Raw genomic sequence first — 12425 nt, 5'->3', positions numbered from 1 at the left:
GGTTTAGATGAGAGTGAGGTTTGAGGTTTGGTTTTAGTGTAAGGATAAAATCTATGTTAAGTGATTGTAATATGACTATGAATGTCCCCACAATTATATTTATAATTAAAGTCTCCAGGAAGTTCATGTTCCTGCTCTGTTTGTAAAGCCCTGCTGGATAAAGCATGTTGGCTGTCTACACTGTAAATATATTCTGTATATAGTATTACTTTCTATTATATTTCTTGTGTTTGTGCCTTTTTTCTTATTTATAACTTTATTCATTTTCTAACAGTGTCTTTATTGCTACTATGCCCCTTTGCTATGGTAACACTGAAAATGTCCCTGCATTGGGGTAATAAATGATTATATTTAATGAAAATATTATTGGTTTGGTAACTGTTATATAGTTACTTAGTTTCCTAGTTGAACTCAATTCCCAGGAAATACCTTCCCTGCTGTGGAAATATATTTGAAGAATTTATAAGGACAAATTGATTTCATCTTGAGTTAAAAACAACATTTTTATAAAGTGTTTCCATTAGCAGGTTGCATACAGATGTACACTGCAGTATGTTCATGTCAGAGGTTGAAAGTACTGCACTTCAGTAGTTTCGGAAATGAAATTTAATTGAATATTTCCATTTTACTCTTTTTACACTACATGTATACAACCGTAGTTACTTTCCAGATAATTATTTTGCATAAGTAGATCATAAAATATGATACACTATTAAAGATAAAACTACAAACTATGTAAAGTTGCTCAAATAGAAAATTAAAATAAAAAGAAATTAAAAAAGTGAGGTAAAGTAACAAACAATACGTTTAAATTATATACTTTAGCTGAAAATAGTGAATGAAGTATAAATATGATATAAACAATAGGACAAAAATATGATATGATTTATTTGTACAGCATTCTTTCTTAACAAAGTCACAAAGTGCTTCACAAGAGGATACAACAACAACAAAGTTAGATAAAAATTAAATAAAAAATGTGTTATATTATATGAATATATAAAGTCTAAAGATAACACAATCGCTTAATGCTTTCTGTAAATCACTGGGTCACAGAGAGAGAATAACAAATACTTCTCAGCTCTTTACTGTGTGTTGCAGCTATATTTATTCGTGATCACATACATGTAAAGGTCCATCTTCATCTGATAGACTCTGATGAAGATGAGGGTCACATGGATTGTGTTCACAGCACGAGTGTGGCTGTGAAAAACAGTTTTATCTGCAGACTCCTCTCGATGTGAACACTGATAAACTCGATTTCCCGCAAAATCGCAGAAAGCAAGAGCGGGTTGTGTGTCATCTCCGGAGCTGGGGGGCCAATCACAGCACTGCATTCTCTAAGCGCGTCTCCCATTGGTCGACAGCAGACTACAGCTCTGTTGTTCAGTACAAATTGAAGGAAACCTCTTCGACAATAAATTACAGATAAAGAATCCGCAAATTGATCCAAAAAGACTCAAAGCCCCGCTGGCATCAGGCGGTGTCCGGGACAGCTTCATGCGTGGGGGCCTCGGGCGCACGGAGGTTTGTTTTCGGGTAAACCATGCTAGCTGTGCTAGCTAACTGAGCAGCGTCTCGTCGCCTCCTTCTTCATCTTCATGGGTTTGTGCTGTTGAGTCTGCCAGGCTTGTGCTGGAGGCAGCGAGGCTAACAAATTAATGCCATCAGCCAGGGTGCGTTTCCTTTACTTATGTCCCATATTTACTACATGTCATTTTTAAAAAGTTTTATAATCATTTGTTAAATTTAACAAATGGATACTAAGCTGAAATACCAGGGTAGCTAGCATGTTAGCATTGTGCTTTTAGCTGAGCGAGCTAGCTCGACAGCTAACGCGAGTGTTTGCTAAGCTAACTTGTTGTGTTGTGTTGTATCCACTGTGTGTGATCGTGTGTTGTCTCACATGCAGAGCTCAGGTCATACTATGAGTGGGGCGAGTTGCAAAGCTAACGGCGCCGTGTACCCTGCCTCATCAGCGATGATGAATTCTGTGAAGAAGCCGAAGATGGAGCAGATACAGGCCGACCGTGAGCTCTTCCTACAGGCCTTTGAAAGTGAGAGTTCACCCCAATACTTTGTAACGTAACTTTTCTGTCTTGGTAACGCGAGACAAGCCTCGCTGGGCTGTCACTGAGGATTTAGACACACACTGAACTTTCCTATCACTTATTTTGTTTTCAATATCTGGTTTTGGAAGACAGGCCTCCACAGTTTAACTGGCTCTCCAGTTTCTGTTATGACGAAAGGTCCGTCACGGTTACTGTATTTATATAGACGCGATCAGACTAAAGGACCCGACAAAGAGACAAGTCCTGTAAATTAACTGCTTAGATTGTCAGGTTTGGTGTTTGTTTTGACACCTGTTAACACGCCTTGTGTTGTCATGTGCTTTTAATCATTTGGCTTCATTTCTCAGATGAAATAATGGAGTTATGATTATTTTGATAGTGTTATTTATTTCTTGTGATAGTGTTAATGTACAGTATCGTATGTTATCCCTGTAGTTGGCTCATTGTCTCTTTATTACCTGAGAAATTTAGATGGACAGTTATTTTTTTGTGTTTTAAATTTAATGTCATAACACCTGTTTTCTATTTTCAGAACCCACACAGATATACAGATTTCTCCGCACAAGGAACTTGATTGCAGTAAGTCATATATTCAAATAACTATTCTCTATGTCAAATTAGCCACAAACCTGCTAACTTTAAAGTATTTATTAAATTGTTTCTCACCCCCACCCCTTTTAGCCCATATTTTTGCACAGGACGCTCACCTTCATGTCTCACAGAAACGGTCGAACAAATGCCAAGAGGTGTGTTTTTAGCTGACCTATATGGATAGGAATCATTGTGTTCCATTTAAGTTCCACCAACCAAGTTTTGAATTATTGACTCATTTGGAACCTGCGTGCATTTATCTTCTAATCCTTCCATCCAGGAAAACATTCAAAGTGGATGATATGTTGCAGATAGTGGAGAAGATGAAGGGAGAGCAGGATTCTCCAAGGTAACAGATCTGCAAAAGTAGATGTTATGCCATTTTATTACTGGATAGCTTTTACAATTAAAATACCAGAGAAACTATGAAACTATTTATTTCTCTTTAATGCATGCTTAGTAATACAACTTCAATGTTTGGAGTATAAGTGCTGTTCAGACTTTTTATTCAACCATTGATTTATATTTGCTTAATAAAGCCCAATTTCACCTGTGCACTTTCCTTTTGGCTCTTTTAGCTTGTCTTCACATTTACAGTTAACCTTCACTGGGTTCTTCCATAAGGATGGTAAGCAGAGTTCACTCCTCATTAGGTGCTTGTGTTGAGTCGATTTTTTAAAAAGAGAAACGAATGCATAGAAAACCAGCTGACATTATTTTGCCAATAGTCATATTCTGGCATCCTCATCAGGCACTACTGCAATAACCAGTTGTTGAGAGTAATAACTTGCAAGCTAAACATTTGTGTAGAGACAGGCCTTTCTTTCCTCAGCAGCAATGTTGACAAAATGAATGATGCCAAACTCTTCTTTCCAACACAGAAAAGCCATCTCAGGTTTCAGAAAATGAACAGAATTCTGTGTCCTTAGAGGTGCTACTTGTCAAAGTCTGCCATAAAAAACGCAAGGTATAGTAATAGTTCAGTTATCCATTCTAGTAGATAAATCAATTTAATCGTTTGTTACTTACTTCTGGTTATGCTTGTTTTCCTTTCAGGATGTCAGCTGTCCAATAAAACAAGTGCCTACAGGTAAAAAGCAGGTGCCTTTGAATCCTGACAGTAACCAAACCAAGCCTGGCTCCTACCCGTCCTTGCTGGTCTCCAGCAACGAGTTTGAGCCCAGCAACAGCCACATGGTGAAGTCCTATTCGCTCCTGTTCAGGGTGTCGCGCACGGGGAGGAGGGAGACTAATGGTCTGGTCAATGGAGAAGCCAACGAAAACATTGGTATGAAGTCCACATCAAAGTCTTCAGTGTTATTGTTTTTGACAAAGTAGCCTTTGAACTGGTGGGAGCATATGGGATGCACCAAGAGAGGGACAATTAGGGAGCAGAACTTGGCCACTAAACGCTGCTGGTTGCTGGTCTTTCTCTGGGAGCATCATCTAAAAGAATATGTTAGATGTCTCTGAAATGGTGGCTGGTAGAATAATGCATTTTCTTACTGTGTTTTAACTTTACTTAACATTCTTGTTTTCTGTGCACAGATGTAACGGATACTCCTAGTAGAAAGAAAAGAACTTCATCTCATAGAGAAGATGGAGAGACCACAGAGACATATGTTGCACAGATGACTGTCTTTGATAAGAATAGGTAAGGTTTTGTGATTTAAATTTAGGTAATTTTTTTTTTGTGTTGCTGTTCCTTTGTCTATATCTATGGACTGTGGTTTGTCCTCTGCAGGAGATTGCAGCTGCTGGATGGGGAGTATGAGGTGTCGATGCAGGGGATGGAGGACAGCCCTGTGAGCAAAAAGCAGGCCACATGGGAAACCATTCTTGATGGCAAGGTTAGACACATGTTTCTGCGAGGAATATGTGTCCTCAGTTGTTACGTCCTGATTTTCCTTAACCTCTTTTCACTGACCGTTCCACTGTATTACTGTCCCACAGAGACTGCCACCATTTGAGACATTTTCTCAGGGACCCACATTGCAGTTCACACTGCGTTGGACAGGGGATGCCAGTGGAAAGTCCACTGCCCCTGTCGCAAAACCCCTCGCTACCCGCAACTCGGACAGCTCCACCCCCATGGAGACCAGGACCAGCAATCACCGAGCTGCACTCATGAGTAAGTAAAGAATAATAAACACCATAGAATATTCTTTCTAGCCCTAACCCTTTTTGAGAAATCTGCAGTTATTTGGAGGATTTCTATCAATTTTTGTGAGAGAAACCATTCGTTTTTACAAAATCCTTTTAGTTAAATTTAATTTTAAAAAGTTTACCATTCCACTTTCTGCTTTATTAAATTTACTTTAAAACAGTTTAAAGTGAACACTAAACAAAAGAAACAAGGATTTAGGTAATGCCAGATTTGAGGTAAACTGAATGACTCGTGGTTTTTTGCCCACACTGATTTGTGTGGGGCAGTCTATTTGTGACTGAATATGAAAATGTACTATGAGTCATAACTGAGTTCCCCTCAGACATGTGCTCACTTCATAAATGTGCTGGCAACTTCACTTGTAAATGTCATGTTGGAAAAAAGACTCTATTCCTCTCTTTTGTACACTTTGTTTATTACCATTTATGAATTTCCAGCAAAAGGCTGCATACAGCATGTTACCACCATAACACCTTGTTATTTTTTTAACTCTATCCAGGCTGTATGAAATGGCCAGGAAAATTCTATATGTCTAATAAATGTGAGAGTCAAGCTTTTCTTCAGCTCTTATGATGCATGATGGTCCTTAATGAACCCTTTTAACTATTTAACCGCAAAACAAGATTTAAAATCCATCACTAAGGCAACATGTGAGAGCTGTAAACACTTTTCCTGTTACTCTTGTTATCATCATATTGCAGCAAAAAATAGCACATCAGCACTAGTGTTATTGTGGTGGGAAGGAAATAAAGTTTTCATGCTCCCCTTAAAGAGACTGACCAATACACAGATATACTAAATTTTCCATAAAGGTTTGATAACATCTATGTAACACCTCTTAGAATTGCCCTCCTAGGACAAATAAAGTTGATTTGAGTTTGAACATATGGCTGATATGTTGGTATAGGATATCTAATACTTCCTAATGCCAGTATTGACAATGGTCCCCAAAAATCCATATCAGTCTGTCTGCATTTCTTTGTTCCATTTGCCAAATAATGCGCAATCATTGCAGCCCTATTTCAAATTCCCTGTACATGACCGACACTCTGTTTTTAATGCAAAAAAACCTCATCAATGTAACGGGTAAATGAAGCCAGCATGCGATAGATTCTACGTCTGAAAAGTACTTGATGTTATTGGAAAACAATGCAATACAATTTCATAAATGTTGAATGCATCAAATCCAAAGAATGATTTGTTATTTTGTGAATCTTCATTGATTAACTTCTCTCATCTGTTTCCATCAGCAGTGAAAGAGTCAGTCAGCACAGACATTCAGACGAGGAAAGAGCAGGTCCAGTGTGATCCGCGGCAGAAGCTACGTATATTTTATCAGGTAAACCACACAATAGTGAGGAATACATGATGGGACTGGGACACTGGTTTACAACAAGCCTTTGGTGAGGAGGCGGTGTTTTTTTTAATGTTTGGAGTTAATGTCGCAGAAAATTATTAACTGCTTTTATATTTCTTTCATTAGGACTTTGATATAGTAAATTAATCATAGCTTACATTATGAACAGTTTTGACCCTGTCAGGGTTTAGTTACCAAATGTGACCGTAACTTGAATGCTATGTAGCACAGTCAGAATCACCCATTCATTCACAGACTGTAGGTTATTGCACAGTTACTAATGTGATCTGTTCTCGCTCAGTTCCTGTACAACAACAACACACGGCAGCAGACTGAGGCGAGAGACGATCTTCACTGTCCCTGGTGTACGCTCAACTGCAGCAAGCTCTACAGCCTGCTCAAACACCTCAAACTCTCCCACTCCCGCTTCATCTTCAACTACGTGGTAAGGGACACTGTGTGTCTGTGTTTTCGTAGCAGAGCTTGAAGAGCGTTTGGAATTTGTTCATGAAACTTCACAATTATATTTATCTCGTAGTTAAGTGGTGCCTTTTGATATTTTGCTCGGGAAATCCTGTATGTTGTCCTCCTGATGACTCTTTTAAGTGCATGTTGTACATTTGTTTTGAGGAAAATTATTATTGGCCCTCGACTTGCTATTATATTTTACTCTGTATTACATGACTCTATTCAGGACTGGAATGAAATGTTTGACCGGGGCCTTACCAGTGAATTGTGAGTTTTGTTGAAGACAATTTTGGGGACAGGGATGGTTGTTGTGGTTGTGGAGGGTTTTCTGTGGATGACGGGATGCTTGACTTAGAAGTGTCATTGCCTCTGCTCCCTGTACAGACCATCTACAATTTAATGGTTTTCACTGGGTGGAGCTCCTTGGTTAACTATCATTTTACTTCAATAAACCCAAAAAAATTATGGTGAAGGAAAATGGCAATTGACACAAGAATGTCAAAACAAATTAATGGCAATATGTTTAAAGAGTTTGTAAAAAGTGCCGTAGTAGAAGGGAGTAAATAATATGATTTCCTTTCTAACTTTAGATACAAATTGAAATGCTTACACTGTCACTACACCTTTTTTTAAATTTTAAAGTGAGCCGAGTTAGGGCCTTGTTTGGGGCCTTTTGGGCAGAACTGCAGTGTGGTCATTTGCTGCACACTGCAAAGAGAAAAGGTTGAAGAGTTCAAACTTTTTATGGGATGCAGCTAAAATAATCTGTCAAACAGAAAAGGGCAAGTTATGTTTTAGGTCTTGGAAATGTTGTCTTTTCCCTCCTATTTTGTAAGACACCGTCAGTTTCTACTCATTCGCTATTAATCTCCTTCCCTCCCTCGCCCCCTCTGACAGCATCCAGGGAGCACCTCTTACTCCTCTGTCTGAACAGACACTTAAATTCAAAGAATGTCATCGCTTTCCCTCTTGAGAAATCTCACATTTAACATTGACATCCAGTGCCAGGTTGAGCAGAAGCAGGCCCTCTTTGTTTTTGCTGAATCTAATATCCTGTAAAATTGTATTTATCTTTTTTCCCTCCGCAGCCTGACCCCAAAGGAGCAAGGATAGACGTGTCTATCAATGAGTGCTATGACGGCTCATATGTTGGCAACCCTCAGGACATCCACAGCCAGCCAGGCTTTGCTTTCAGCCGCAACGGCCCGGTCAAGAGGACTGCTGTCACTCACATACTGGTCTGCAGGTAAACATGGTTCCTTTGTACAACAGCAGTGTTCATGTTCAAAGATACTGCCTGTCAGAAAATGTAATTAACTTATTATCAGTGAACTTTAATAGGCTTTTCATTCAGTCTTGTGTGGTGATTAATTGTTAATCAGCTGAATTGACTTTTAAGAGGTTTTCGTGGACCCCGAATAGATTGGCTCTTTTCATCTCTTATCCAAAAAGCTTCTTCAGTTCCGTTGGACAGGTCTTGTTATTAAAGAAAAGCTTCATATCTCGTGGCCCTGAGTTATCTTGAGCCTGATTATGAAAAGGTATCCGGGGTATGTTGAGCTCGCTTCGTAGTACAGGCCACAGGGGCTGCCACACTGAATGCCCTGTCACCACAGGTTCTCAGGCTGGTTCTAGGGGTGATGACCAGAACTGTATCTGAGGATTGTAGGTTGATAGAGTGTAGGGCAGTCGTATGTAATGTTTATTTTTTAAATGTGAATAAAGATTTGAATTCCAGTGAAGTGTGTGTGTGTGTGTGTGTTTAATATGTAGGATTTGTTTTCTCCCCTTCCTCTAGGCCCAAGAGGACCAAACCAAGTCTGTCAGAGTTCCTGGAAACCGAGGACGGAGAGTTGGAGCAGCAGAGGACCTACGTCAGCGGACACAACCGCCTCTACTTCCACAGTGACAGCTGCATGCCCCTGCGGCCCCAGGAGATGGATGTGGACAGCGAGGATGAGAGAGATCCAGAGTGGCTCAGAGAGAAGACTGCCACCGTGAGAAGCCATGACTTAGATCATTGTGGCTGGTTTCAGTGTTGAATAGAAATTGGGGGGGCGGGGGAAGCACAATTCATGGAGTCTCCCTTACAGGTCTAGAAAGTTGCCAAAGAGGAAATCTCTCTATTAATGCAGCAGCTGTTGATGTAGTTACTAAAGAGACAAGTGGTGATATCTAACAGGGAAATGGTGGTTTGAATTTTAAATGATCAGTCGGTGATCAATCAGACAGATGGAATACTAAATATTATTGTGTGCAACTGGTTCTGAAGATCCTATAGAAAAAAATGTAAGAGTAGCGGGAAAAAATAAAGCTTCGTTGTCTTGATTTTGATATCGGATCCCCATGGCAAAAAAGAGTCAAAGCATTTGGGTCACTCCTGTTCCTCATAAATAAATAACTTCAGATGCTGGAAGCAAAAACTGTTGCCAACACTGACCTCTACCTCAGCTTTCTCCTACACCCTTACATAACATTTTTGTTTAAATATTGATTTACTGAACCTGCCAACAAGTCTCTATCACCTTTTAGTTTCACCATCAGGACAAACAGAAAATGCTTCTTTAGTTTTGTGTTGCTTTACTGGCTGAGATCATATTGTATCAAGCAGGTAAATGTTTAATATAAAGGTCTTTTTTTTTTTTCTTCTTTTTTTTTCTTCACAGCAACTGGATGAGTTCACGGATGTGAATGAAGGAGAGAAGGAGGTGATGAAGCTGTGGAACCTTCACGTCATGAAGCACGGGTACGTGGTCTCCAAGTCAGTCAAGTTTTTTATTTCACCAAAAATAATTGTGTATATTTATGGATTGTTTTTGAAAAATGATGATGAGAATTTGTTGAACTGTTATCAATTATTTATTTAAAGTGCCATAATTCTTGGTCATTTACATGTTAATGAAAACTACGAGTCAATGTTCAAAATATGCATTATTTGTCTTACTCTGTACTATGCTGTAGTACCTTATTACTTTAAAAAAAAGAGTGACTCAAAGTGAATTAAGTCAAATGTACAAAATTTGTACTTCTAGTTCTTTCTAATCTCCTCTGTCCCCTTATTTCCCCTGCAGTTTCATAGCAGACAACCAGATGAACCAGGCCATCATGGTCTTCGTGGACAGCCGCGGTGCTCACATCATTCGCCGCAACCTATGCCGCAACTTCCTCCTGCATCTAGTCAGCATGCATGACTTCAACCTGGTGAGCACCGCCACTATTGACCGTGCCATGGCCCATCTGCGGCAGATCCAAGAAGATCTGCCGGACACGGTGGAGGAGGAGGCGGACCTGACTCTGGTATCAGCAGGAGCCTGCAACGGTATAGCTGTCACCTCCAGTGGGGGGAAGCAAGGCAAGAGGACAAAAAGCGCGATAACGGACTGATGCAGGCTGGATGGATTGAACAATGATTGTCATGTTTTTTAATTTCTTTTCTTCTTCAATGAACATTACCAACCCTATGGTGCTTAGATAGGTGGGCGAACTGGTCGGTGGAGGATCTGACCTAAAGCAGACCAGTATACAAGGTAACCAAGTTTTTGGAACTTGAACTGAACCAAATATGAACAATATGAAAGTGAATCACCCACCGCTACACAAGCAGGAGTGTGAGGACTGGATGGTGCAAGTTGAACCTACTTAATATGCATTTTGTAGGAGCCACTGAAGTTTCTGTGTTTGGATGAGAGAGAACAAACTGAGAATCCTCTGACGCGTGAGACGGCCTTTGGTGTGTCCGTGTTGTAGACAACTGTATCATGCGTACAGTTAAAACTGTACCGGTAACGTTGTCTCGATTATTTGTACACATACACAATAACCTTGTTGAAAACGTATCCTTTTAGCTGATTATTTTAGCACTTGGTGTTTGTATTTAGAAAGCTTACATTGAAATTGTCTTTTATTTTCTTTTTATTTTTTTTAAATCATGCTGCGCCAAATGTTGAATGCAGCATTTCCACTGTCATGAGTGGAGAACAGTTAGTGGATTTGATTTCACTGTTGTGAATGACGTTTTAATTTGAAAGGTTCTACAGTTAAAGAGAAAATAACGGTAACTTGGCTTCATTTCTAGGGTATATAAAGTCTGTAAAGCTCGTGTTAGAACCCCCAGATGCAATGTGGGTTTTGCTGGTAGGTTGCCATGACAATAGTGTTATACCGTGAGCTTGGCTTCTGGACAACCGAATAAATTCAGATTTTGGGTCCAGGCTAAACTCCTACTTTATAACCCCGAAGCCTTTTTGGCCTGCGTTGATAATAGCTCAAGGAAAGCCAGGGAAATGAACTTTTCTAAAACTTTCTTTTTTCCTAAGACTTACTGAAACAACCAGCAGCACCATCACCACATGTATGGTGGAGCGTGCATAGCACTGAAGGTATAAAAGTCAACAGTTATCTGATGAAATCGACACCTGTAGTTTCTTTTCACATTGAGGTTTTTAAACTTAACAGAATCAGTAGCTGATTGACAGACATGTATTCAGGATATCACATCAAATGTTCAGCTGTGTCCTGTTCTGAGTTTAATAATTCACACATTGCAGTTTCTTCTCTCAAAGCAATATGCTGTTTATTGGATGAGTGGTCTTCAGGTCCACATCACTTGTCTGTTAGTTCCAGTTGATGCCAAAGGGGAATATGTTCACCATTTTTAGTTTTGTGTATTTTTTTTTAGTCTTTTCCTCTTGTTCATTTCAAAACCAGTTTGTCAAAAGAAAGCAGCAGTTGTGTCTTGTAGTGTGCACATAAACCGGTGATCATCATCATCCTCATGCATTATTTCATCAGACTTCCCTCGTGGACAACCAAATCAACAATATTTCTTTTTCCTCCCTCCACTATTAGTAGAGGGTTTCTGTGATCATCTGGAAAAGGGAGACATATTCACCATTATTATCAAAACACCCTGTTTAAAAATTGTGAACTGTACACTCTGGCTAAAGGGGTTTTTATATTTAAAGAAATAAAATACATTTGACCTTATTTGTGATTGATTTCTGGACATGAGCCAACACTACAATCTTTCAGTCCTGTCTCCTCTACCTTGTTATTCCAGTCTGAATAACACAAGTCCTTCAGGGCTAAAAACCTCTGGATATTGCTTTACATAAGCACTTTATACAAGAAATTATCTATATATCAGATTTAAAATGAAACCTTTTATTTTTCAGTCCAGGAAATGACTGAAAAGAATAATCTGTCAACAAAACAATCTCAAGTTGAAAATCCCTTGTTCTGGAGCTTTTGACTGCATCACCCTGTCCTCATCACCCTGTCCTCATCACCTTAGTGACAGTAAGCCTGTCACTGTCCAAACCTCAAGAACAAGAGAGTAAGTGACCTTTTGAGTTGATTCTATATTTGTCAACTGCTGCTTATGAGGTAAAGAATAACTTGTCACGTTCAAGGTAAATTATTCTCTAGTTTGATAAGTCAAAAGATGTTCACCTTTTCGGATTAAGAGCAATAAAAGAAATGTTTGTCAAACTTTTTGATTCAAATTAAACCCCCAACACTGATGTGTCTCATACATAACCTGAAAAGATTATATGATGATATTCCATATGATATCTGAAATACTACTCTTATAATAAAACAGGAAACTAGCAAAGAGTTACAAACCCATTTATGATGTTATAAAGAGGACAAACAACAAATCCTGATATTGGAAATGCTGGTATGAGCAGACTTAAGTTTTCCTTGAAAATTACTTCAATATTTACAAGCAAAATTGTAATTTTTTTAAAAATCACTGTTATAATTTCCG

The 12425-nt window shown here is 39.1% G+C and overlaps 1 protein-coding gene across 6 annotated transcripts; it reads left to right on the top strand.

Annotated features, from left to right (window-relative positions):
- Positions 1 to 1339: 1339 nt before the first annotated feature.
- On the top strand, positions 1340 to 11641 carry suz12b (SUZ12 polycomb repressive complex 2 subunit b). Of its 6 annotated transcripts, none has more exons than XM_035178896.2 (17): positions 1340 to 1527; positions 1913 to 2057; positions 2605 to 2651; positions 2754 to 2818; positions 2944 to 3012; positions 3242 to 3291; positions 3545 to 3630; positions 3720 to 3951; positions 4212 to 4317; positions 4408 to 4513; positions 4617 to 4794; positions 6084 to 6169; positions 6489 to 6632; positions 7744 to 7901; positions 8454 to 8652; positions 9322 to 9401; positions 9727 to 11641. In XM_035178896.2, exons 1-17 carry the CDS (start codon positions 1501 to 1503, stop codon positions 10037 to 10039), a joined length of 2091 nt encoding a protein of 696 aa, XP_035034787.1. In that variant the 5' UTR covers positions 1340 to 1500; the 3' UTR covers positions 10040 to 11641. The 6 variants fall into 6 exon arrangements, with proteins under 6 accessions (XP_035034787.1, XP_035034758.1, XP_035034778.1 ...); XM_035178867.2 differs by having other exon boundaries at positions 9322 to 9416; XM_035178887.2 differs by having other exon boundaries at positions 6081 to 6169.
- Positions 11642 to 12425: the final 784 nt, after the last annotated feature.

This window comes from Hippoglossus stenolepis, chromosome 2, assembly GCF_022539355.2.
Source record: "Hippoglossus stenolepis isolate QCI-W04-F060 chromosome 2, HSTE1.2, whole genome shotgun sequence".
NCBI lineage: Eukaryota > Metazoa > Chordata > Actinopteri > Pleuronectiformes > Pleuronectidae > Hippoglossus > Hippoglossus stenolepis.
Note: the sequence above shows the minus strand (reverse complement) of the source record. Positions and strands in the feature narration are given on the sequence as shown.